The sequence below is a fragment of the Cavia porcellus genome, unplaced genomic scaffold (genome assembly GCF_034190915.1).
Source record: "Cavia porcellus strain 051 isolate PalLab524CR breed Dunkin Hartley unplaced genomic scaffold, mCavPor4.1 scaffold_15, whole genome shotgun sequence".
NCBI classification, from domain to species: Eukaryota; Metazoa; Chordata; class Mammalia; order Rodentia; family Caviidae; genus Cavia; species Cavia porcellus.
Window position 1 is genome coordinate 46,811,902 of NW_026947498.1, and position 22,236 is coordinate 46,834,137.

The window sequence follows — 22,236 nt, forward strand, 5'->3', positions numbered from 1 at the left end:
TTGTACCTCCTTAATCCCGATTGCTGCATGAGGCTTTCAGATTGATAGAGTTGTTAGATAGTTCATTTCTACTGTCTAGACTTTCCAATCTACAAACATGCTGTTATGAAGGACTTACATACACAGCTTTAGGTCAATTCTGTTTTAGGTTTTCATTCTGTTTCTTGTACTTGAAAAATTACTGGGATGAATTATCTATATCTGTTACCTCTACTAATGCATCATGCATTTACATCTATAATCTATTGTAACCTATTATAATTAGTTTGAAATTGTCCGAGCAGGCACTAAATTCTTTGTTGTTTTGTTCTTTCATACCCTTTTTATTTTATTTTAAGGAAAAAAATCAAGCAGCAAACCTAAAAAGACAACAACAAAACAAAACAGAAAACAATAACAGAAAACAACAATAGTTGTATAGGTTTTCGAAACAAAGTGATAGAAAATTAATAATGGTTGTTATCCTGAATATTGTTATCCTCAAAATTGTTGTTCTGGCTACCAGATACCGGAATAAACCAAAACTGTAAAATGGAACAAAACATTGGATTTCAGAAATAAGGCAAAAGAAGTCCCCCACAGGTGCCACGGTATACACTGCCATCTTCCAAATAGATGCCAAGACCATCAGCCCCAGCTCTGCAAAGTCAATCAAACAATACAAGTTTCAAGCTATTCCTTTCACCTCAATTGCTATGATCTCAACCTGAGTCCTCTAAATCAGCCAGTTGCTTATGGGGGAAGGAAGTATATGCTCTTCTGGTATCCCAGCCTGAGCACTGGCTGGCTCACAGGAAGGTGTGGTTCAGTCTTCTTGCTGAGTCTCTTCCTGATCTCCATAGAGGAGCCTGGCTCATGGGAAGACCCTTCCATATACTTTTATGTGATACTATTTTCCTAAAAATCTTGTTTTCCTGACTTTCAGGAGGTTAGACTGTCTTGATTCATTTATGCCTAACATGTCTCTAGATTGGTGCTATCCAATAGGACTTCTTGTGATAGAAGTATTTTATTTGTACAATGTCCAGTCGCTAGTATGCTGTAATCACTGCTCCTTACATGTACAATTGCATTTGCTTCTAATGGATCTACCTTGTTTATGCTTTGTATCTCACCTTTTTTTTTTTTTAATATGGAAGCTCTGTTATTCTCTGAGCCTTCATGCTGTTAATTTTTCCCCCAATTCTGATGCTTTCTTATTCAACTTCTCTTAAAGCATCGGTTGAGTGGGTGCTATTGCTTTGCTCCTTGGGGGAATGTCATGTCATGATTCAATCTAATGACTATTCTTTTTGCTGTCACAAGAAGCTTCTGCATTTATCTTCAGGGAACAATATATAATAACTCTAGTTCATTTTTTCACTGTGATTGATAGCTCATACATATATTTTATGCACCCTTTTGCTACCTTTCTGCCCACTCACATAAATTTATAAGCTTTTTCCATTCTCATCAACTTGCTACCCACAAGATTTGTGTCATTTTCAAATGTAGAAATGTCACCTTGCATTTTAATTTCTGAAGATATTACATGCATAAAGATATATGCTTATTGTGCTCTGCACAAGAATGTTGGGAAAAGTGTGGACTAAGATCCAATCTGCACTTTGCTCATTATAGTCTAATGGTGTCTGCCTGGAAAAAAACGTACTTCTTTTTCTTTTCTTGCATAAAAATACTTGCTATTCCATCACTAAGTGATGGGCCAAGCATCTGTCCAAAAAGGACACCATTTTCCATCTCTGGCTGGTAGTCCTAGTTATATACTCCTGGTCTGTAGGTTAGTCTAGATTTGACCATGAGAACTTCTAGGATTTGCTTTTCTATCTTTGCTTTTTGCTGTTTTTTCCCCCCAAGAAATGGAAAATAGCTCCAATTACAACAAAGAGATGGAGACCCAATTTTGTTAAATTACAAAAAACCATAAAGCCAAAAAAGTGTCTGTCTCTGTGTTCTGGTTGTTTATTTCTGCTTCACAAACACTCCAAAATATGGTAAGTTAAAAGTTTATATATATATGATATAGATACAGATGACAAATCTCTGCCTATCTATCTGATATTTTGTTGCCAAAGAAGATTTTATAGCTAGCTGCTGTTGTCTGTGCTTGACAGGGTATTCTCTGCTCATACCAACAGAGGTTACTTAGTAGCATTCAGCTTGTGAATGGATTTGTATAGCATTCAGGATCAAAACATTATCCTGAGTATACTTGAACTAATCAAGTGAATGCTTAAAAAGAGGTTAAAAAAGATTTTTTATACTGTTTGTGCAGTAGCAAACTACACAGGGAAAGGAACTCTAGGAACTGAGAACGGACCTAGCCAGCAGCCAGCAATAAATGATTGATTTTTTGTCTAGTTCATCTGTCTTTTTGTGACAGTGGGGTATTGAGATCCCCCAACACAATCGTATTAGTGCTTATTTGATTTTTCATACCTGTTAATATGTTTTATATTAGTTGGGTTCACTGGTATTTATTGCATATATATTTATGATTGTTATCTCTTCCTCTTGGATTGTTCCCTTTACAATGATGTAGTGACCTTCTTTATCTCCCTTAATCAGTCTTGGCTTGAAATTCACTTTGTCTGCAAATAGAATAGCTACTTTTTCTGGATTCCTGTCCCATGGAATATTGTTTTCCATCTTTTGACTTTCAGTCTATAAATTTCTTTTTGAATTAAGTATGTTTCTTGTTGCAGCTTATTGTTGGATCTCCTTGTTCATCCACAATGCCAGTCTGTTTATTTTGATTGTAAATTGAGACCACTAACTTTGATAGTTATAGCTAATATGTATTGAGTTATTCTTGTCTTATTATTTTCTTGTTGTTGGCTTCCTATTTTTTATCCCTGTGTTTGCCTTGCCTTATGGATTCCTTTTGTTTGGGTTTATGGAGCTGTAGTCCTTGTTACTTCTTTCTAGAATGGTCTTCAAAACATTTTGAAGTGCTGGTTTAATGTTCATGAATTTCCTCATGGACTTTTTGCATAGAACTATCTTATTTCTCCACCAATTGAAAGATAGCTTTGCAAGGCACTTCAATCTAAGTTGGAGGTTGTTTTCTTTCTGTGGTCAAGTCTCATTGACTTGACGGTTTGTATTGAGAAGTGAGCTGTAATTCTGATTTGGCTTTCCTTTATAAGTGATTTGTTTCTTTTCTCTAACAGTTTTTAATATTGTATGCTTGAGTTGAATTTCTTAAAACTTGACTGTGATATGCCTGATTATATATTTGATTGCTAATTGGAGTTCTGTTGCCTCACTTATCTGAATGTCAAATCTTTTTTATGCCAGGGAAGTTTTTTGCCATGCATCTGTGTATAGGTTTCTTTTTAAAATCTCATTTGCACTATCATCTGCTTTTTCATTGACTCCACCCAATCCTATGTTATTCTTCTTTCCATCATCTAGGACCTCCTGGATTTATTTCTTATGGTCCTTTACTATTTTTAGAAATCTTTCTTTTCATGGTCGCTAATTACAAGTGTGTCTTCTATGTCTGAGATGCTGTTCCTTCATTGGTTTATTCTGCTCTAGATACTTTCAGTGGAATTTTTAGGTGTTTAGATAAATCTGCTTGAATGTGTTTTATGGACTCCATTTCTTTCCTTTGTTAGGCATTCATGGTTTCCATCATTTAGGAAAATGATGGAATTTTTTTTAAAAATAGGAATTTTTAAAAATCTGTGTCTGCACTAGGGTTACTGAGGATTTTTTGTTGTTGTTGTTGTGGTCAACATTGCTGTAGTTATTTCACAAATTATTCAGATGAGATTTTTTTCCTAAAGCCTCATTAATTTGCTTTGCTGTTACCATTTCAGAGAGGCCAGCTGATTTGTTTTCATGTTGTCCCCTCTCACTGTCTTCTGGGTGTGCCTTTGGTGAACTAGATGTCTGGGTTTGCATCTTGTTAAAGTTTCTTCTTATTTTCTATTGAATTTTAGGTTTTTTTAAAGTCTGTTTTCTGGGTTGGTGCTTGTAAATTGCTTATAATGAGTTGCTTTCTTGCTGGTAATTAGAATCCTTAGGAAATGACTACTTCTCTGAGGTGTCTTCCAGGTGTAGCTGGATTTTGGGTTTTTCATTGACTCTGCTGCCAGATCCTACCTCTTCACTTTGTCTGGGATGAGAAGTTGCTGCCTTCTTGGCCTAGCCACTGGTTGTTTGGAACTAGCCCACAGTATTTTCTTTGACCCTTAGGCAATCTCAGTCTTACCATACCAGGAAGAACAGCTGGTTAGAATAATTATGTCACTTTGGGTAAAGTGGTACAATGAGCAATGAAAATAGCATCAAACACAGCTTCAAAAATGACAAACTGACACAACAATTAATTTGCCACCTTTAACCATAAGAACTAGGCTTGTAAGTTGCATGCAGTAAATAAGTTCTCATTGTGCCAATTTTATCCTGTGGGGAGAAAATTCAGTGGGAGTTAGGGGAAGAAAATAGAGAAAATATGAAAAGAGGAAGGAATTAGAAGTAAGGCTGGAAGAGAAAGTACCCCACAAACTTTGGGAAACTGGCACAAAAGACAGGAGGGAAAAACAGAAGGAAGAAATCATGGGAGGAACAGAACAGAATAATCACAACAAACCCCTGGAAACCACTATAACACTCATATAAAAACAAGATCAAACAAGAAAGCAAGAGAGAGAGACAGACACACACACACACACACACACACACACACAGAGAGAGAGAGAGAGAGAGAGAGAGAGAGAGAGAGAGAGAGAGAAATGTCCATTTCAAGGTTTGTTTCTATTGTCACTGGTGGACAGTGTGTGTAGACAGAATCCTGATCCATGTTGATTTATCCCAGCCCCCCAGCAGTAGTTTTATAGCTGGGTAGTGGATAATCTCAGAAGCTGCACCTTTATTTCCCCTGAAGTTCAGGCTGGTTTTTGGCTGTTAGGTTGGCACCAGACCTATTTGTCCTGTAGCAGTCAGCATACCTTCTGCAGCGTTGACCTCAGATTTGTGCTGCTAATTGGGCCCATCATTTGTTCTAAAGTCTGAGCTTAATTTTCACCCTCCAAGATGGTTCCTGGCCAGTCACCGTTTCCCATGGGACAGCCAAATCTGGTCTCACCAGCCAGTGCAGCCCATGGCATCCACTCCTCTGTTGCACTATTGCATCTCTCTGTGGAGACATCTAGCATTGCGAGTGTTCACTGTGTGTCTAGCGGTGTGAACTACTCCCATGAAGTGAGTCCTGACTCAGAGAAAGTGCTGCCTGCTGCCTCCTTCACTGAAGGTCCTCTCTTCACTCTCCTTTTACACTTCAGTTCTCACTTCAGATCCTTCCTTGGTCTAAGGAACCCATTTCCCTCCTTCTTGTCTTCCTCATGTTGCTATATTCCAATGTCTGGATAGCACGTCTCAGAGAGGCTCTTTCTCTGATGATGTTACCATTGTATATCTGATCTCTTATGCATTAGTGTTTGATTTATAAGGTCAAGTGTGCTGATACTTGTCGCATGTGTGTTTATAAATGTTTTCTCTTGTTCAGTTCCTTTAACCAATATATAGTGACCTTCTTTGCCTCTTCTGATCAGTTTTGGCTTGAAGTCCACATTGTCTGAAGATAGGATATCTGCGCCTGCTTACTTTGGGGTTCTTGTTACATGAAATATTGTGATTGGTTTCCATCCTTTGATTTTTAGTCTGTGAGATATTTTTGGATTAAATATATTTCTTCTATACAGCATAATATTTTTGTTTCTTAGTCCATTCCGCAAATCTGTGTCTTTTCATTCACATTGAAAGTTATTACAGAAAGATACTGACTTATTTCTGTCTTTGTATTATTTTCTTGTTGCTGACTTCCTTTTGATTTCCCTTCTGCTTAACTGTTCACTGTGCTGATATATTCATTCTATTAGACTGTATGGCATTGTGGTTTCATTGTCTCTAGGATATCTTTGTCAATTTTTTATTTTGAGGCAGAGTCTTGTTATGTTGCCTAGGCTGGCCTTGAACTCACTGTGTAGCCCAGGCTGGCCTCAGACATGTGGTGATTCTCCTATCTCAGCCTCTCTAGTGCTGGGATTATAGACATGCCTACCATGCCTGGCTAATTATGAATTTTTTTGAGTGCTGTTGGGTGGTCATGAATTTCCTACTTTGCTGTTTGTTATAGGAAGAACTTCTTCATCAGTTTTGAGAATTTTGTAGGCTGTGCCTGTTTGGGTTGGAAAATTTTTGGAGGGGGCATTGGAACACCTTACTGTGAGCTTTTCTAGTCTTTGGGTTTGTGTAGAGAAGTCTACTATACTTATAATAGATTTACCTGTATAAGAGGTTTGTTGGTTTTCTTTTTTCCAACAGCATTTAAGATTCCTTCCTTGTGTTGGCCTTTTGGAATTTTGATTGTGATGTGTTGTGAAGTTCTTTTCTGATTATGGCTATTTGGAGTGTTATATCTGCTTGGTTAATTCTTTTCCTAGATTTACATAGTTTTGTGTGATTAATTCTGTAAATAGGTTTGTATGCCATTTGTGTTATTTTCTGATTTTTCACTAATTGCAATTAATGTTATTGTTTTTGTCATCTAGCTTATTTTTTCATTTCTATTATTAAATGATCAATCAACGAGAAGTTGCACATAAATGTATGTGAAATTTTCATGCACCTTTTAACACACCTGTCCCAGTGTTGGTGACTTGCACAACTATGTTCTATATCAAAATTAGGAATTTGATATCTATTTAGTCCATAAAACTTTTTCAGATTTCACTAGTTATGTAAAATTAAATTAGTTACCCTTTTTGTGTGTGTAGTTCCTTGCAGTATCTACTGCCATAATTAAAGTACAGAGCTGATATATAACTAAAATTTCTCTCAAGTTAAATTGTAAATTGTCATAATCCCTTTTCTCTGATCCTTAACATATGGGAACCACTAATATGATCTTAAATCTCTAGTATTGTGATAAAGAAGGTTATACAGTATTTTACTTACATAATTATAGAATTGTATTTTCATTTATATTATTATAAAGTTACTTTTGAGACCCTTCTCAATTTGTTTAATTTCTTGTAATCAACTCAGGTTGATTGAATGTATCAAGTCTATACATTTATGTAAAGATGTTTTTCATGAATATAAGTATTTATCTATCTGAGATAAATGCCTAATTGTTCAGTTGCTCAAATACCTAATTGTTCAATTGCTACATACGACAGATACATTTTTAGTTGTAGAAGAAATTGGCAAACCATTTCCCAAAGTTACTGTTACTACTTTTCATTTTTTAAAAAAGTATGTGTGTTCCAGCTTACTTGCTTCCTATTCCCATTGAGACAGTAGATAAAGGGACAAGTAAACTATATGTAAAGTGTGATAATCTTTCAGGGAAATTAGAGTGCAGAAGACAAAGGGCTAATAAAATCTTCTGAAGACAAGAAGCCCAGAAAAGCACAGCAAACTTGTGTTTTCACAAGTCCCGTGCCCCTTTATCTGCCCTCCACATTCAAAAGTTGTATGTAAGTTTCCAGATTTAGGTGCTACCTTGCACCCCTCTTCCAGCAACAGCTTTTCTTTGTTCTTTCTAAAAGAATCCATACCTGGTATTGTTCACTCCTGCTTGCTGTCCTGTCACATTTTTTTTCTTCATAGCCCTCAGTACAAGAACCCAGGAGAGGGCTGGCCATAAGATATTAACACTTGCAAAAAGTTTCTTTCATCTTAGCTTATTGACAGCTTTGTAAGTGATAATACATTATGGTTTTGATTTGCCTTTTCCTTATAGCTAATGATCTTTTCATGTACTTATTTCTATCTATATATCATTTTTAGTGAAATGTTTTTCATATCTTTTCCTCATTTTCTAATTGTATTTTTTCTTATAATGTCAAATTTGAACATTCTTTATGTATTCAAGACAATAGTCCTTTGTTGGATATATAGTTTAGAAGTATTTTCCCAATATTTTATCTTGTGATTTAATTTTACAGAGCAAAGGTTTTTATTTCAGTAAGAGTTAATTTATCATTTTTTTCCTATTTTGGATTTTGCTTTGGTGTGAAGCCTAAGAACTCTGCCTAATATATATTTTTTTAATCCCAGCGATTTTTCCTCTGCGTTTACCCCCTCAAAGTTTTATAATTTACATGGAAGTCTATAATCCATTTCAGTTAAAAATTTTTTAGCATTTTACTTTTTTTATTTTTTATTTTTGTACCAGTAATTCAGGACCTTGCACTTTCCAGGCAGGCACTTATGCTGCTGAGCTATATCCCCAGCCCCCTCAGTTAATTTTTTATATAAAGAATGACATATAGGCCAAATTTCATTTTTAAACGCTGAATGTCCAGTTGCTCCAGAACCATTTATTGAAAACATTTTCTTCCATTGACTGTTGTTTTACCTTTTTTTTTTTTTTTTTTTTTGGCTTTTTCGTTTTTATCGGTACCAGGGATCGAACTCACGACTGCCTGCTTGCAAGGCAGGCGTTTATGCCGCTGAGCTAAATCCCCAGCCCCCTGTTGTTTTACCTTTTAAAAAATCCAGTCGAGCCTAGGTAGAGTTCCTTGTGACATCCAGTGGGTAATGTCCGCTGGGTTAGTGAGTGGTGGTGGTGGTAATGGGCAGACTGCTCACCCTGAGGAGCTGAAATGTCTTGAAGATGGAATGTTTGCCAATCTGAGCAGAAATGGGCCTTAAGCGGAAAACAGGAAGCTCCTTAGGGGATAATCAGACAAAAGTTAATTCTTCAACCAAAGTATCATCATCCTTTTTTGACTGTCTTGCTACCTAAAACAAACATCTGTGCCCAGTAAAATTGTGCCTTTGTTGTTCCTCAATAAATCTGGGAGTTTGAGTCAGTGTGAAGTTTTACTCCATTCTGATGAAGTCGTCTGGCCCCAACAAAGAGATTCTCTGGCTTTTGCATCTTAGTCTCTCTAACAAGGTTTGTTGGCCCAAACCAGCAAATGGCTCCTAAATGAGGACCTGAATCTGCTGCAGTGGTGACAAAGCCAAAGGAATGTGAAACTGGAAGCAGTGATCATAAGCAGATCATTGATTAGGGGCTTTCCACACCTTTGGAAGTCTTTCAGTCAGGGTAGCAGTGGGGCAGTCATTAATAACAGAGCAGAGGTGTTACATCAAGGTTTTGCATCACTGTTGAAGGCTGCTGCCTTATCCTTCAGTCACAGAAGAGCAGCTTGTTAACCTGTTAGAGTTTGTGCTTCAACATCAGCTGTGGTTTTCTGACCTCAATACCTTAACCTAGAAATATGGGATAGAGTTAAAGACAATTTGAGGAGAGCTCAGGAATATGAAAAGATGTTTTCATTTGCCAGCTTGGTGACTGGTTTGCACTACCCTGGTCCCTCTTAACTGGGAATGTTTAAACAGAAAGTTAATAAGCCTTTTGTGAGTCCTCTGATTCCCCAAGCCCTGAGCTCAAAACAAAACAAATCTAATGATTGCCTTCACTCCCTGCCTCTTTGCTGCTTGGAGGAGTGGTGGGAATGGAAGAGTGGTCATGTCCCCAGATGCCCTGGCACACCCCCACAGAGATGTCCTCTCAAGGAGACCCTTATGGGGGTGAATCTGGGGTGCTGGTGTAGTATACACCGAAGGTCTGGCTCCTTTGCCTCCAGGAGGGCTAAGGCCCAGCTCTCTTTCTACAACAGGTTCTTAAACAATGCACATTGATTTATTTATTTATATTTATTTTTTAAACAATACGCTCATGTCACAGCATGTACTTTTGCCTCCTCCCTCAGGATTATTTGTGCTGGTTGGGCAGGGCCCAGGGGAGCCGTTTGTACAATTCATTGACCCACTACAGCAGACTATCAGGAGGCAGATTAGCCATCTACAGGACACAGACCTTTTTATTTTTTTAATTTTTTTTTGCTTAAAATTGCCTGTGAAAATACGAATGACTGCCAGGATGTTATAAAAGCTATTAATGCCCAAGCTTAGGCTGTGGGCGATCTCATAAAGGTATGTCAGTTAGTGAACACAGAAACATATAAAGCTAGAATTTTTGCTGCTGCCAGTTGGCCTCATTCTAATAGAGGAGAAAATGGTACTTGCTTTCAGTGTAGAAAACCTGGCCACCTTAAAAAAGGGATTGTGGACAAAACTGAGGGGAATCCCCTGTTGGGCTAATTAATACTTCTCAGGCCCAGGACTTTGTCCTCAATGTAAAAAGGGGAACCATTGGGCTAATCAGTGCTGTTCTCAATGTTATAAGGATGGCAACCTTGTCTCTTGAAAACTCGCACTGGAACCCTCCCCAGGCCCGCAAAATAATAGGAGTGTTAGCCTTGAATCAGATGGGAAAACAACCATCTTTCCTTCTGCGCTGACACTCAGGGAAGTGCAGAATTGGATGTGCTTACTAGAAGAGAAGTTAAGCTGTTAGAAGAAGAGACCCCTCAAAAGGATCCCATAGGAGTTTTCAGATCCAACAAAGACTATAGGACTCATTTTGAGAAGATCTGTATTAAATGCTTGAGAGGGACAACAATGATTCCAGGCATTGTAGATGCAGGTTATCAAGGGCAAATTAAGTATTAATACTGGGAAAGGGAATCCAAATTTTTACTCCTGGGATGAAAATCATACAACTCTTCTGCTTTCCATATTGTGCTCTTTTGTCTTACAAGGAGAAGAAGAAAAGAAGAAGATGACAATGATGAAGAGGAGGAGGAAGAGGAAGAAGAAGAAGGAGAAAAAGAGAAAGAACAAGAAGGAGGAGGAGTAGTGGGGGGTAGCCCCAGAGATCAGGTGATGCATTGGGCCTAGTCCGTCACAGCCTCTTGACATACACTGACTGTTCAGATAAAAAAAATAGAACCTTGCTAGGACTGCTGGACACAGGACCAGATGTTATTGTTACTGCAAGAAAACAATAGCCTCAAATTTGGCCTTGCCGAAGAACACCCTCTGGAAATGGTAGGCATTAGTACCCAGTCTTTTGTGCTCCAGAGTAGAGCTGCTCTTTCTATGACTGGCTCAGAGGGAAGACAGCACTCATTCAATCCTATATTACTGATATACCTATTAATCTTTGGGGTTTTCATTAAATAAGCAACCATTTTCATAGGTACCACTGTTGTCATTCCCTTTACTCTCATTTGGCTCACACTGAAGCTGATCTGGCTTGAGAAGTTACCACTAAAAGGGGAAATATTATAACCAGCTAACCTCTTAGTGCATGAGCAGTTACAACAGGGACATGTAGAACCTTTCTGAAGTCCTTGGGATTCCCCTATTTTTGCCATAACAGAACCAGGCAAATGGAGACTATTCTGTGACCTCCTTATGATCAATGCCATGATTTGACCTAAGGGGGCTTTGCAACCTGGGCTTCTTTCCCCATTTATGATTACTCAAGATTGTCCACAGATAGTGATAGATCTAAAAGATCCTTTGGTCCCTCAAGATTGTGAAAGGTTTGCTTTCAATTTTCTATCAACAACTCAGCTCCCGCGTAGAGCTTTCACTGAAAAGTGCTGCCCCAGAGTATGCTTAATGGTCCTACTACAGGTCACACTTTTGTAGCTCAGGCACTAACACCAATCAGACAACAGTGGCTTCAAGTAATTATTTTTCATTTTGTGGGTTATATTTATTAAGTATTGCAGACCCCCTGGAGCTTTAAAGCTAAATCAATTGTTAGAACAAGTCCAAAGTTTTGGGCTGGTTGTAACAGCTAATAAGCTACAAAAAACTTCCCCCTGGAATTACTTGAGTTACATGTTAACAAAGCATACTATCAAGCCCCCAAAGCCCTCTATTAAGAAGAATCAATTAACTACTTTAAATAATTTTCAAAATGCTAGGTGATACTAATTGGCTCTGTCTCAGTTTGGGAATTCATTGATTGTCACATCTTTTTAATATTCTTCATGGTGATCCTGATCTTTCCTTCCCTTGTAACCCCAGAAACCGAAATGGAGTTATAGCTAGTGGAACAAGCTATTCAATAGTGTCAACTGGATTGAATAGATCCACAATTTCCTATTCAACTATTTTCCCCACTCCCTATTTACCTACTAGATTTACTAGACAATAGATCCCCATATTTAAAAGTTTAGAATGATTCCTTTTGAGTCATGAAGATCATAAACTCATGCAATCTTATAGCTTCTCATTGTCATGGGCAGAAAGGGTTAATTATCTGGCTATGATCCTCAGGTTATTCAGGCTCCCATTCCTCATGGGGAATTTGAAACTTACTTCAACAATCTGTTGCTACAGTGTGCAGCACTGATTTTGCAGGTGAAATCCTTGGATCCTGACCTGCTGATAAGCTCTTACACTTTTTAAGTGCTACTCCTTTCATCCTTTCTAAGGTTGTCCATTTTGAACCCATTCCATAGGCATGCGCTGTATTCACCAATGGTTTCAGTCACACTAAGAAGGCATGTATAGTATCTGGTTCTCTAAAATTAACTAGGGGCAAATTTCATCCAGGAGAGAAAATTAGGTGCTATCATACTTGCTTTACAAGCTTTCCCTCAGGAACCTTTAAATCTAGTCTCTGATTCTCAGTATGCTGTGTATTATGTACAAAATGTTGAGCCTGCCCAGGTCTAAACCTCTATTGTGTCAGTTCTTTTTATACAGTTACAGAAGTTAGTACAGACATACTTTCATCCTTATTGAATTACCCATCTCCATTCTTTTTTTTTTTTTTTTTTTAAATTTTATTTAAGGAGAAAAGAAAAAAAAGCAGAGAAAGGGTACAAGTTATACAGATTTGCAGAAAAAAAATGAACAGTAGGAAATCACTAGTTAATGGATTACATATTGTCATCTTAGAAATAATTGTTCAAGTCACAAAATTAAAGCTTGTAAAGTGGACATTCTATCAATGATACTGCAAACAGTTCTGTTCAATGATCCAATAAAACTCTGTGATATGATATTCTATCTTATACACTTAAATATACATGCAGTTATATAGTTTAGAGCACTTTCTTTTCCTCTCTTTTGTACAATGACTATTATACATTTTGGGTTTCATTGCTCCCACGGTTCTTATTGCTTTTTTGGAAGAGAGTAAAACCAAATGAGACATAACAGAACAGAATCGGTCAAGTCAAAAGGGTGGACATAATAGATAATGTAAAAACATAATACAAGGTGATCAACAATGGTTACCATAATGCCTCCTGCTATCTCTAATAGAATTGCCTATATCCTTAGTTATAATACAATTGAACAAAACTGTAAAGAACAAAACCGACAAAACCAAACCATTGGAGACATTGTAGGTCTTCAAAAGTAGATAAAAGTCAACGAGAATGGGCGTTATAATGAATCTCATTATCTTCTAAGCTGATGCCTAAATTTTCAAACCTGATACTATCCAGCAAAACAGAATAGGGGAACATCAGTTAAAAACCAGATGGTGAGAGTAATACAGGGCTTTAAATTGAGGTAATAGAAAGTCAAAGTGGGTTACTATAATATATCCTGCTATTTTTTTCCTTTAATTAAAAGGATAAAAATTTTTTAAAAAGTATTAAAAAAGTAAATAATGGAGTGGAGATTGAGATAAAAGAGGGCATAACAACGAAACAGCACAGATCAAAACATAACCATTTAAGCAGAATAGTGTTTCACCACCAGATAATCCTGACCTAAAAGTAGTTGCCATATTGTCTCTTTCCTTGAAATCCTTGAGTACAACTTCGTATACTGTAGCATTAAGTATATCAAAACAATGTAAAACCATTTAAGAGAATGACAGCATTACAGAGTATTTAGAATCGACTAACAGAAAATGAATAATGGTTTCTGTATAATCTCCTTATCTTTAAAAGGTTTTTGCTTATACTATCGTACATAATAAAATCCAGTAAGATACCACCTATTTAGACCATTGGAGACAGAAGGACAAAAGCTAGATGAGACTTCACAACAAGATGATACTAAATCAGTATTACCTATTAAGATGTCATTTTCTCCAAAATAGCTTTTCCTATCATCCAATCTTCTCTGTCTCATTTCTGTTGAGCTCTTATTCTGTCAGTAGCTGTCAGTTTGTCTTCTTCACTTTGTTCTCTGCTCCATTAGTTGTGGCCTCCACTATTTCTGGATTCTTTGTATTTTTCTTTTTTTAGAATATCCTGCAATACTCTCTGTAGAGTTGAATTGGTGGTTGCAAATTCCCCCAGTTCCTCTTTATCCTGGAAGCATCTTGTTTTTCCATCAATTTCCAGGGACAGTTGTGCAGGATATCTCAATCTTGGCTGGAGATTATTATCTTTCAAAGCTTGAATTATTTCCCCCCACGCTCTTCGTGATTTGATGGTTTGTGCAGAGAAATCTGCTGTAATTCTGATGGGTGCTCCCTTGTAAGTGGTCTGTTTCTTGTCTCTGACAGCTTTTAATATTCTGTTCTTGTATTGAATTTCTGGAATTTTTATTATTATATGCCTGGGTGTTGCTCTGTTTGGGTTGTAGGTAGCTGGGGTCCTGTATGCCTCATACATCTGAGTATCTTTACCTTTTGCTAAATTAGGAAAATTCTCCTGGATTATTTCTGTGAGTAGCTTTTGTAGTTCATTTGTTTGTGTCCCTACTTCTTCTTTTATGTTCTTAATCCTTAAGTTATGGATCCTCTTATCATCTTCTTGTCTTTGTATTATTGCTGTTTGTTTCTTTGTTATTTTTAAGAAGTTTTTCATTTCATTCTCCCATATTACAATTCTGCCCTCCAGTTCAGATAGTCTGTCCTTAGTTTCTTTCAAGCTGTTATGCCAGTCTTCGATAGACTTCTTAGTTTCCTGGTAGTCTCTTTGAACCTGCTTCACGTATTCTATGCTTTCCCTGTTTTCTCCATCAAACAATTCTCCCCTCTTTTTCTGTTCTTCCATTCCACCATCTGTTTTTTCTTGGGTGGGGCTTAGCATTTCTCTAACTATTTTGCATACTTCTAGCTTCAGGTCGTTGATAACTTCATTCCTGAATTGGTCTATGAGGCTCTCTATATGGTGCTTTATGTGTATTGGTGCGGTGTCCGCTATTGCCTGTTTCTCAGAATTGGGGGCCGAGGAGCCTTTCTTGTTGCTGCCTCTTCCCATATTCTCTGTTCCTTATATATGCAAGCTTATATGAGAGGCCCAGCTTCTCTCCCTGTCAGCCACAGCCTGATCGAATTGCGCCGGTTAGGTGTTCCCACTCACCGCTGCGCACCAGGCAGCCTATGCGGGGGCCCGCCCCTCCCGGTCTCCGTCAGGCTCTGGGATCTGGGTTGGGCCAGCCTACAGGGTCCGCCGGCAGCGTCACGCAGGCCAGGCACTTTTCACCAATCCCACCCGAGAGGGGAATGTGTCGCTGGAGTCGCCACCGCGCCCTGCTCCTGCAGGACTGCTCGGGCCCAGAAAGTCCGCTGGAGTCAAACTGTGGTGGAGTGTCAGTTTCTCTCACTCACCTCGCCACAAGTCAGAACATGCCTCCCTGCCCGTCCTGTTTTTGACTCCGTTCGCAGACTCCCGTTCTCAGAGTTTCCACGCGTCTCTCTCCTTGCCGAGCCGATGTAGAGGCAGCCAGCCACCGCGCGGCGGGAAACCCAAATCGCGGCTTCCAATGGCGCAGGGTCCAGCCTCAGCAGCGAGACTTTTCTGTTCCTGCTTTAGCACCAGGACTGCATTCAAGTTGGTTTTTCTCAGCCGAGTTCGTTCCTGAGTCAGCAGAGCATAACTCCACCTGCTTATGTCTCTTTAGTCCGCACCATACCTGGCTTCTGAGCCTAGTTTTTCAGAGAGCCTCTGGTAGTTGCTGTTATCTGTCCGCCATGTTCTCCCGGAAGCCCATCTCCATTCTTATTCTGGACTCCCTGGACCCATTTCTAAAGGGTATGAAGCAGCTGATGTGTTGGTTATATTTTCTGCTTTTGATGAAGCTTTGTCTCTCTCATGAACTTTTGCACCAAAATGTTAAAAAAGAGTTCCTTATTCCAGATGGAGGAGTGGAGGGGGCACTGGCCCTCCAGAGGGGGCTAATCACTGAGAATTGAGACCTAAACAGATTTGACAAATGGATGTTACTCATGCTGTAGGAATATTAGCATGGCCATCAGGTCTATCATTGTTTTTATCTTTAAGGAAGGGTTTTCATATTCAAATAATGAAAAATCTTCCTGTTTGAAAACACAAGATGTACCAAAAGTGTTTCAGAATATTGGCAGAAAGGTTTAAAGAGTTTTGCTTCAAAACTGTCTGTGATACTCAGTAATTTCATTTTGGGCAAGTGATGATGTGTTCAAATCTCAATTTCCTCATCCATAAAATGTTATACAAATCTCCTAATCACAGGGCTGTTATAATAAAAATAGCATAAAATACTTGCTTCCCTAGTTGATACAAAGTACAAGCTTTACAAAAGTTATATGTTCTTTACTTTGAAAACAATGAAAAAAGATAGGGACTGTAAATTCACAGAGGATTTTAAAAAAATAATAGCCCCAGGCTGGGGATTTAGTTCAGTGGCTTAAGCACTTGCCTGGTAAGTATAAGGTCGTGAGTTCAATCCCCAGTACCACCCCCTCAAATAATAATAATAGCTCCAACTGCAAACAACCCCAAATAATATCCCAATATGACCATGTACAGGATTTTAAAAGTTATATATGTATATTAGGATGGATTCTCTCTCTGTGTGCATATATATATATATATATATATATATATATATAAATGAACTAGTATTAGTACATAAATCTGCATAAATCTCATAGATACAATGAGATTGGTGCTATACAAACAAGACTATAGGTATATTGAAAGATAATTCAAGTAAAGTAAAATCGATCTAATGGGACAGGTAAGAAACAGTCGTCTTTTGAAGGGAGTACAGATTGAAAGGGGGATAGAATGAACTTGTTGGCATGCTGGAAGTGTCCTATGTCTTCATCTACACAGTGGAGGGTGATAGAGGAGTACACGTATGTACAAATTCATCAAGCTGTTTCTTAAGTTTTGTGCATTCTACATTTACAAGTGTATAATTTGTATTTGTATGTGTATAAGTAATACTTTGATAAAAACTATTCACTTTGACCTAGAGCTGGGTTTTCTGTCAATATCAATTTTATTTTTTAGGAAAGTGTTTAATATGACATTTCAACTGCTGGCACCTTGAAAGTTGCAGTCTTTCCTTTGTAGGTGGCTTCCATCTTACTGCCAGCCTGGAGCTAGCTGACAGGCATATTTATGAGGGTCATGCTCCATCATGGTTGACAGCTGGAGATGCCATCACATGCCACTGGCAGCACAGCTCAGGAAAATGCAGGCAATGGACTGTGCTTCCTGTGTTTGGTCTGTGAGGCATAAGCCCTAGCAATGGGAAGATTAAAAAGCCTCTTGATTTAAAAAGACAAGGGGGAGGGGAGTGTGGGCTGCACAGTTTATAAATAGACAGTGCCCAAGGCTGCCTAATGATGAAGCTGTTGTTTAGTAAATCCTTCTCCAAGGATGCCATTGACAGAGACTATTTAAAAGTGTCAGTTTCATTTTGTCTTTTGGGAGCATTCTGGGCTTAATCAAATCAGGCTTGTTGGTTGATATTTCTGTCAGGTTTAGGGACAGGCTGTCAGTATTTTGAATTACCTTTACATGGAGCACAAAGATGATGATGATGATGATGTATCTTTTGCCAAATGGATGAGCAGCTTCTGGGGCCACAGCTGGCGAGAGGAGGATGAGAGAGGACTTCGGGGACGACACCGACCACAAGATGCCAATTACAGGAAAACCTCTCTGCCCTGCTCAGTGAGTCATTATCAGAGAACTATGAGAGAGCTAGACTAAGGGAGGGGGTTTCTCTTAGAATGTTTTTGAAGTCTTTTGGTTTGAAAATAGTACTTCTAAACCTCTTTTCATACCCACAATAACTCATTTTATCTTTATATCTCGTGCTTTAAGGGGTCTGATTTTTAATCTGTTAGATAACAATTTCTTCATTTTTAGTAATCAGATATTTTTACTATTTAGGGTTTTTTTTGATAAGCCTGGAATAATCCTACTGAATGACAGAATTTAAATTAAAGGAAAGAGAATTGGTGTTATAGTCCATGTGACCCAGTAGATCAATATATCATTTCTCTTGTCTTTTTTCTGTGTTTGTTTTGTCTTTTTGAGACAGAGTCTCACTATGCAGTTCAGGCTGGCCTTGAGCATACTTTGTAGCCTAGGCTGGTCTCAAACTTGTAAAGATTCTCCTTCCTCAGCCTCCTGAGTGCTGGGATTGCAGGTGTAAGCCACCATGCTGGCTCCCCTGTCTTTTTGAAATACAAAAAATAGCTCTATTGGTTGGTGGACTGCTAAGAAATTAGGGATTCTGCAAAGCAAATTACACCCTTTGATAAACTGATATGCTTTTTCTTTTTTTTCTAATATGGTTTTCTGAGGAGAAAAGGAGCCAAAATTCTGTTTTCAGCACCATTTGCCCATGACCAGGCTGAGCACCAGGTGGAGAATAAGATTTTGACAGGACAATTCTTGAGAGGGTAATAGGTTATCTGACCAGGTGTGGAGTCAGCACCAAAAGCAGGGGCCAGATCATGGTGCTTAACTGAGGTGCTGGAAAGCCTCACTGTAGACATCTATGTCCTCTGCTTCACAGTTATGTGGCAGTGATGTGACTTTGGTTTTCACAAGTTACTTCATATTTAGAGACTGCTTCCCCAATCCTTGTTTCTGCCATTTCCAGAGCCAACTAACTCTAGGGATAAATTGATCTGACTTTTAGCTCCAGAGTTTCCAAAGGAATGGAAATGCCTGTGAGGTAAAGTATGCAAAGAAACCTCTTACTAGAACCAGTCAGCAAGCTTGAGTAATGAGATGTCTCTGAAACATAGGCCTTTTATAAAATGCACACTCTAGGACAAGCAGCAAGTGTCAACACTTCTTCTATTTCCATAAATGAAAAAAGGAAGGTCAGACTGGATGATCTCTGAAACACTTTCTGGCTCTAACTTTCCATGATTCTGTTGCGTATGGCATTCCTGTTCAAGCTCCATATAATTAAATGTTTCACTCCTAGTACAGTATCCATCATGTACAAACCAGAACAGTGATCACTTTCCAGATTCTAGATGTGAGAACCAATTAGAAGCAAAAGGAAAAATCTGTGTTTTATTGTTAATCGAAATAAGCCTTTGGAGCCACAGGGCATATGAAAATGAAGAAACATAATTTGCAAACTATAACTTCTGGAATGAAGTTTAGGTTCTATCAGACTTTTAAAACTCAGATGATATTCCCTATTAGAAATTCTTTTTCAGCTTGCACTATAGTTTTCCGTGTGCTCTTGGGGAACAGCAGACTTTATAATGTGTTTAGATGTTTCAATATAACATCTTTTTCTGCTTATACTTTCTTTGGGCATTTGCTTGAGTTAACCTGTTTAGATTCACTGAATCAATATTGAATTTGATCAGACTGATATGTATATGCTTATTTAGGAAAGCAAAATATGGAATAAAAATTGCAATCTGACTGAATAGAGAAGAGCAAGTAGAAGCATAGCGTACAAATCAGAGGACTCAGAGGCAATATGGGCAGTCTTGGAAAACAGGGACCCTTATTCCCTGTCTTTTTACATGATGCTATATATTTATATAGTGAATCTGTATTTGGACACTTCTATCTCTGACATGAGCTCAAATTTTTCTGACTTTAGAGATCTGGGGACAATTTGGTTTACATTTTCTGTGTTTTGCTTAGGACTTAACCAAAATAAAAGGAAATTCCTTTTGTCATTTTTCTTTCTCAACTGCTTCAATGTTTCCTTCTCTCAACTTACTAATAATGCACACCCTTAATATTACATGCCTAAGAAGACAAGAGCTTCCCCTTTTCCCATTTTGAATGTGCTTTCTAGTATGGCTTTATCAATCTCATGATTCGTAAAAAACTAAAGTGATGGACCCCTACTACATGCCAGACCTTATGCAGCACACAGTGGAGTTACAAGAGACATACAGGATCCCCGAGTGGAGTCAAGTGGCAAACACAAATTGACAGAAAGAATGGGGTGTGACAAGGGTAAAGCTTAATCTTTCTTGTTAAGCACTGCTTTTTGACATGGCTCAGTTTAACCAAAATTTCTGTTTAAACTGAATAAAAAATTCTAATTTTATTGTTGTGTTGACCTTAGTGAAAAAAGTGAAGTCATATGTTGTCTTTCTTGTTATTGAATATGTCTGCTTTCCCTCTCCATCATCACATGACTATAAACCTGAAGTAAATAAGTTTCCATGTGGTTTGTTTTGCTGATTGGGAAGCATATTTTTAGTTAAAACCCCCACCTTTTTATTAATATAGTACATGTTTGCAGTACATGATGATCACATTCTTTGTGAAGAGTTGGTATGTGTACACAACATCACTTAATTGTTTTGTTGTCCTTGTCTTCCTCTCTCCACTAACTCTTGGTCCCCTTTTCTTTTGCAAATCATCTCTCTTTCTCTCTCTCTTTCCTGTTACATGTCTTATATCTCCTTTTTTAATTTGTTTATATTTTGGGTTTCTCTTATAAGAGAAACCAGACAATATTTAAGTCTGTGTTTCTGGTATATTTTATTAATATAGTTGCAATGTGCATTCATTTTCCTACAAATGATTCAAATTTATCTTTCATTTTGGCAAAGTAGTACTGTATTGTATATAAGTACCACACTTCCTTTGTCTGTTCATCTGTTGATGGACATATAGGCTACTTCTACGATCTAGCTATTGTTTTTATTTGATATAACAATTGTACAGATTGGGAGGGTAGCTCAGTGTTAGTGAAAAAGCTTTGCTCTATGAGGTCCTGGGTTCAATCATTAGCACCACAGACATGCAAAAAAATATATATATTTATGGAGTGCAGCATGACATTTTAATACATGTATAAAATGTGTAATTATCAATTCATTATTTGAACACTAAATGTATTTTTCTTGATGTTTCTAAATATAGCTAGTTAACTCATTTATATTCCTGCCTCTGACAGTAGCATTAAATTATTTTATAAAATATTTCTCATATAAGTTTAGACTAATTCCTAAACATCTAAAATTATTTTACTTTCATAATAAGATTCTGGTAAAATTAGCACCTTGTTAAACCACATTCAAGGCAGTTCTACCTAAATATAGAACAAAATTGTTGCTTCTGTTGGAAGATAAAAGATTTAGAATTGCTAATCTAGGAAAATGCTTAGGCCTGTCACTTTATCTCTTTGATAAAGTCATTAGTCACGTAAGTTCCTCAGCCTCCCTAAGACTCATTTTTTTCATCTTTAAATGGGAAGAATGACTCCCTTGTAGAATTTGTTCTGAGGGTAGAGGTCAAGGACATTATCCCCAGAATGTCTGTATGCACTGTACACCCAGACTCAGCCGAGCTCTTATTGTTCAGGATCTCAGCATTGGCTCTTTCCTTCATTGTGTCTCATGCTGCTGTTAAGTGTTCCATCTAGGTCAGGAGGGATGCAACTGAAGGACGACTGCAATTAAAGCTAAAATAAAGTGCATCATGAAATTAGATTCTTGAGCTAAAGATATTATATAACCAAACTTCCCTCTAGCCTTTTAAAAATGACTTTTAAAAAGCAGTTTTAGTTTCATCAAAATACTGAGCAGGCAATACAGAAACTTCCCATTTTACTCACCACCCCTACAAGCATTCCCCATTATTGACAGTGCCTATCAGAGGGGAACAATGTGTTACCACTGATGAACTGATATCTAAATGTCATTAGCACTCAGAATTGATATTTTACATTAGGCTTCATTGTTGCGTTTATGGTTTATGGGCTTGGACAAATAGTGACATATATCCAACCTTATAGTAGGATACAGAACAGTTTCTTTGCAATTAAAACCAATTTCTGTTTAAATGAGAACCAGTGACCCAGAGTGAGAGAGGCTATAGGGTGGTTTGTTTTTTTTTCCTTTTTTGACAAGAGACCATTGTTCTGCGAGCCAGGTGAGAATAGCAGGCTGCTATTCAGAGTACCTACAGGCATTACCACAGCCTGGGAGATCAGGGCAAGCTCAGAGTGTGGCAATGTCTTGATCCAAGAAAGATGGGTAACATGTATGTGTGTGTGTGTGTGTGTGTGTGTTACTGGAGATTGAACCCAGGGCCTGGTGCATGCTAATTAAGCATTCTACCACTTGAATTATAAATATACAGACCCAGATAAACCTATTTGAAACTATTTAGGATACTGTTCATGTCTTTTTGAGGGAAATTATGTTTG

The 22,236-nt window shown here is 37.8% G+C and overlaps 1 protein-coding gene across 3 annotated transcripts in view; it reads left to right on the plus strand.

The window, feature by feature from the left end:
* Window positions 1-22,236, plus strand: part of Lnp1 (leukemia NUP98 fusion partner 1) — a 58,715-nt gene that overhangs the window by 2,503 nt on the left and 33,976 nt on the right. The window contains exon 2 of one of the 3 annotated variants that reach the window (XM_063224833.1): window positions 10,635-10,670. The exons of 1 other annotated variant lie outside the window; for it this stretch is intronic. In XM_063224833.1, coding sequence (XP_063080903.1) covers window positions 10,635-10,658 — 24 coding nt within the window. In that variant the 3' untranslated portion in view covers window positions 10,659-10,670. Of the gene's footprint in view, window positions 1-10,634; window positions 10,671-16,721; window positions 17,754-22,236 lie in introns of those variants that run through there. One more of the 3 variants, XM_005003418.4, reaches the window with a different exon arrangement.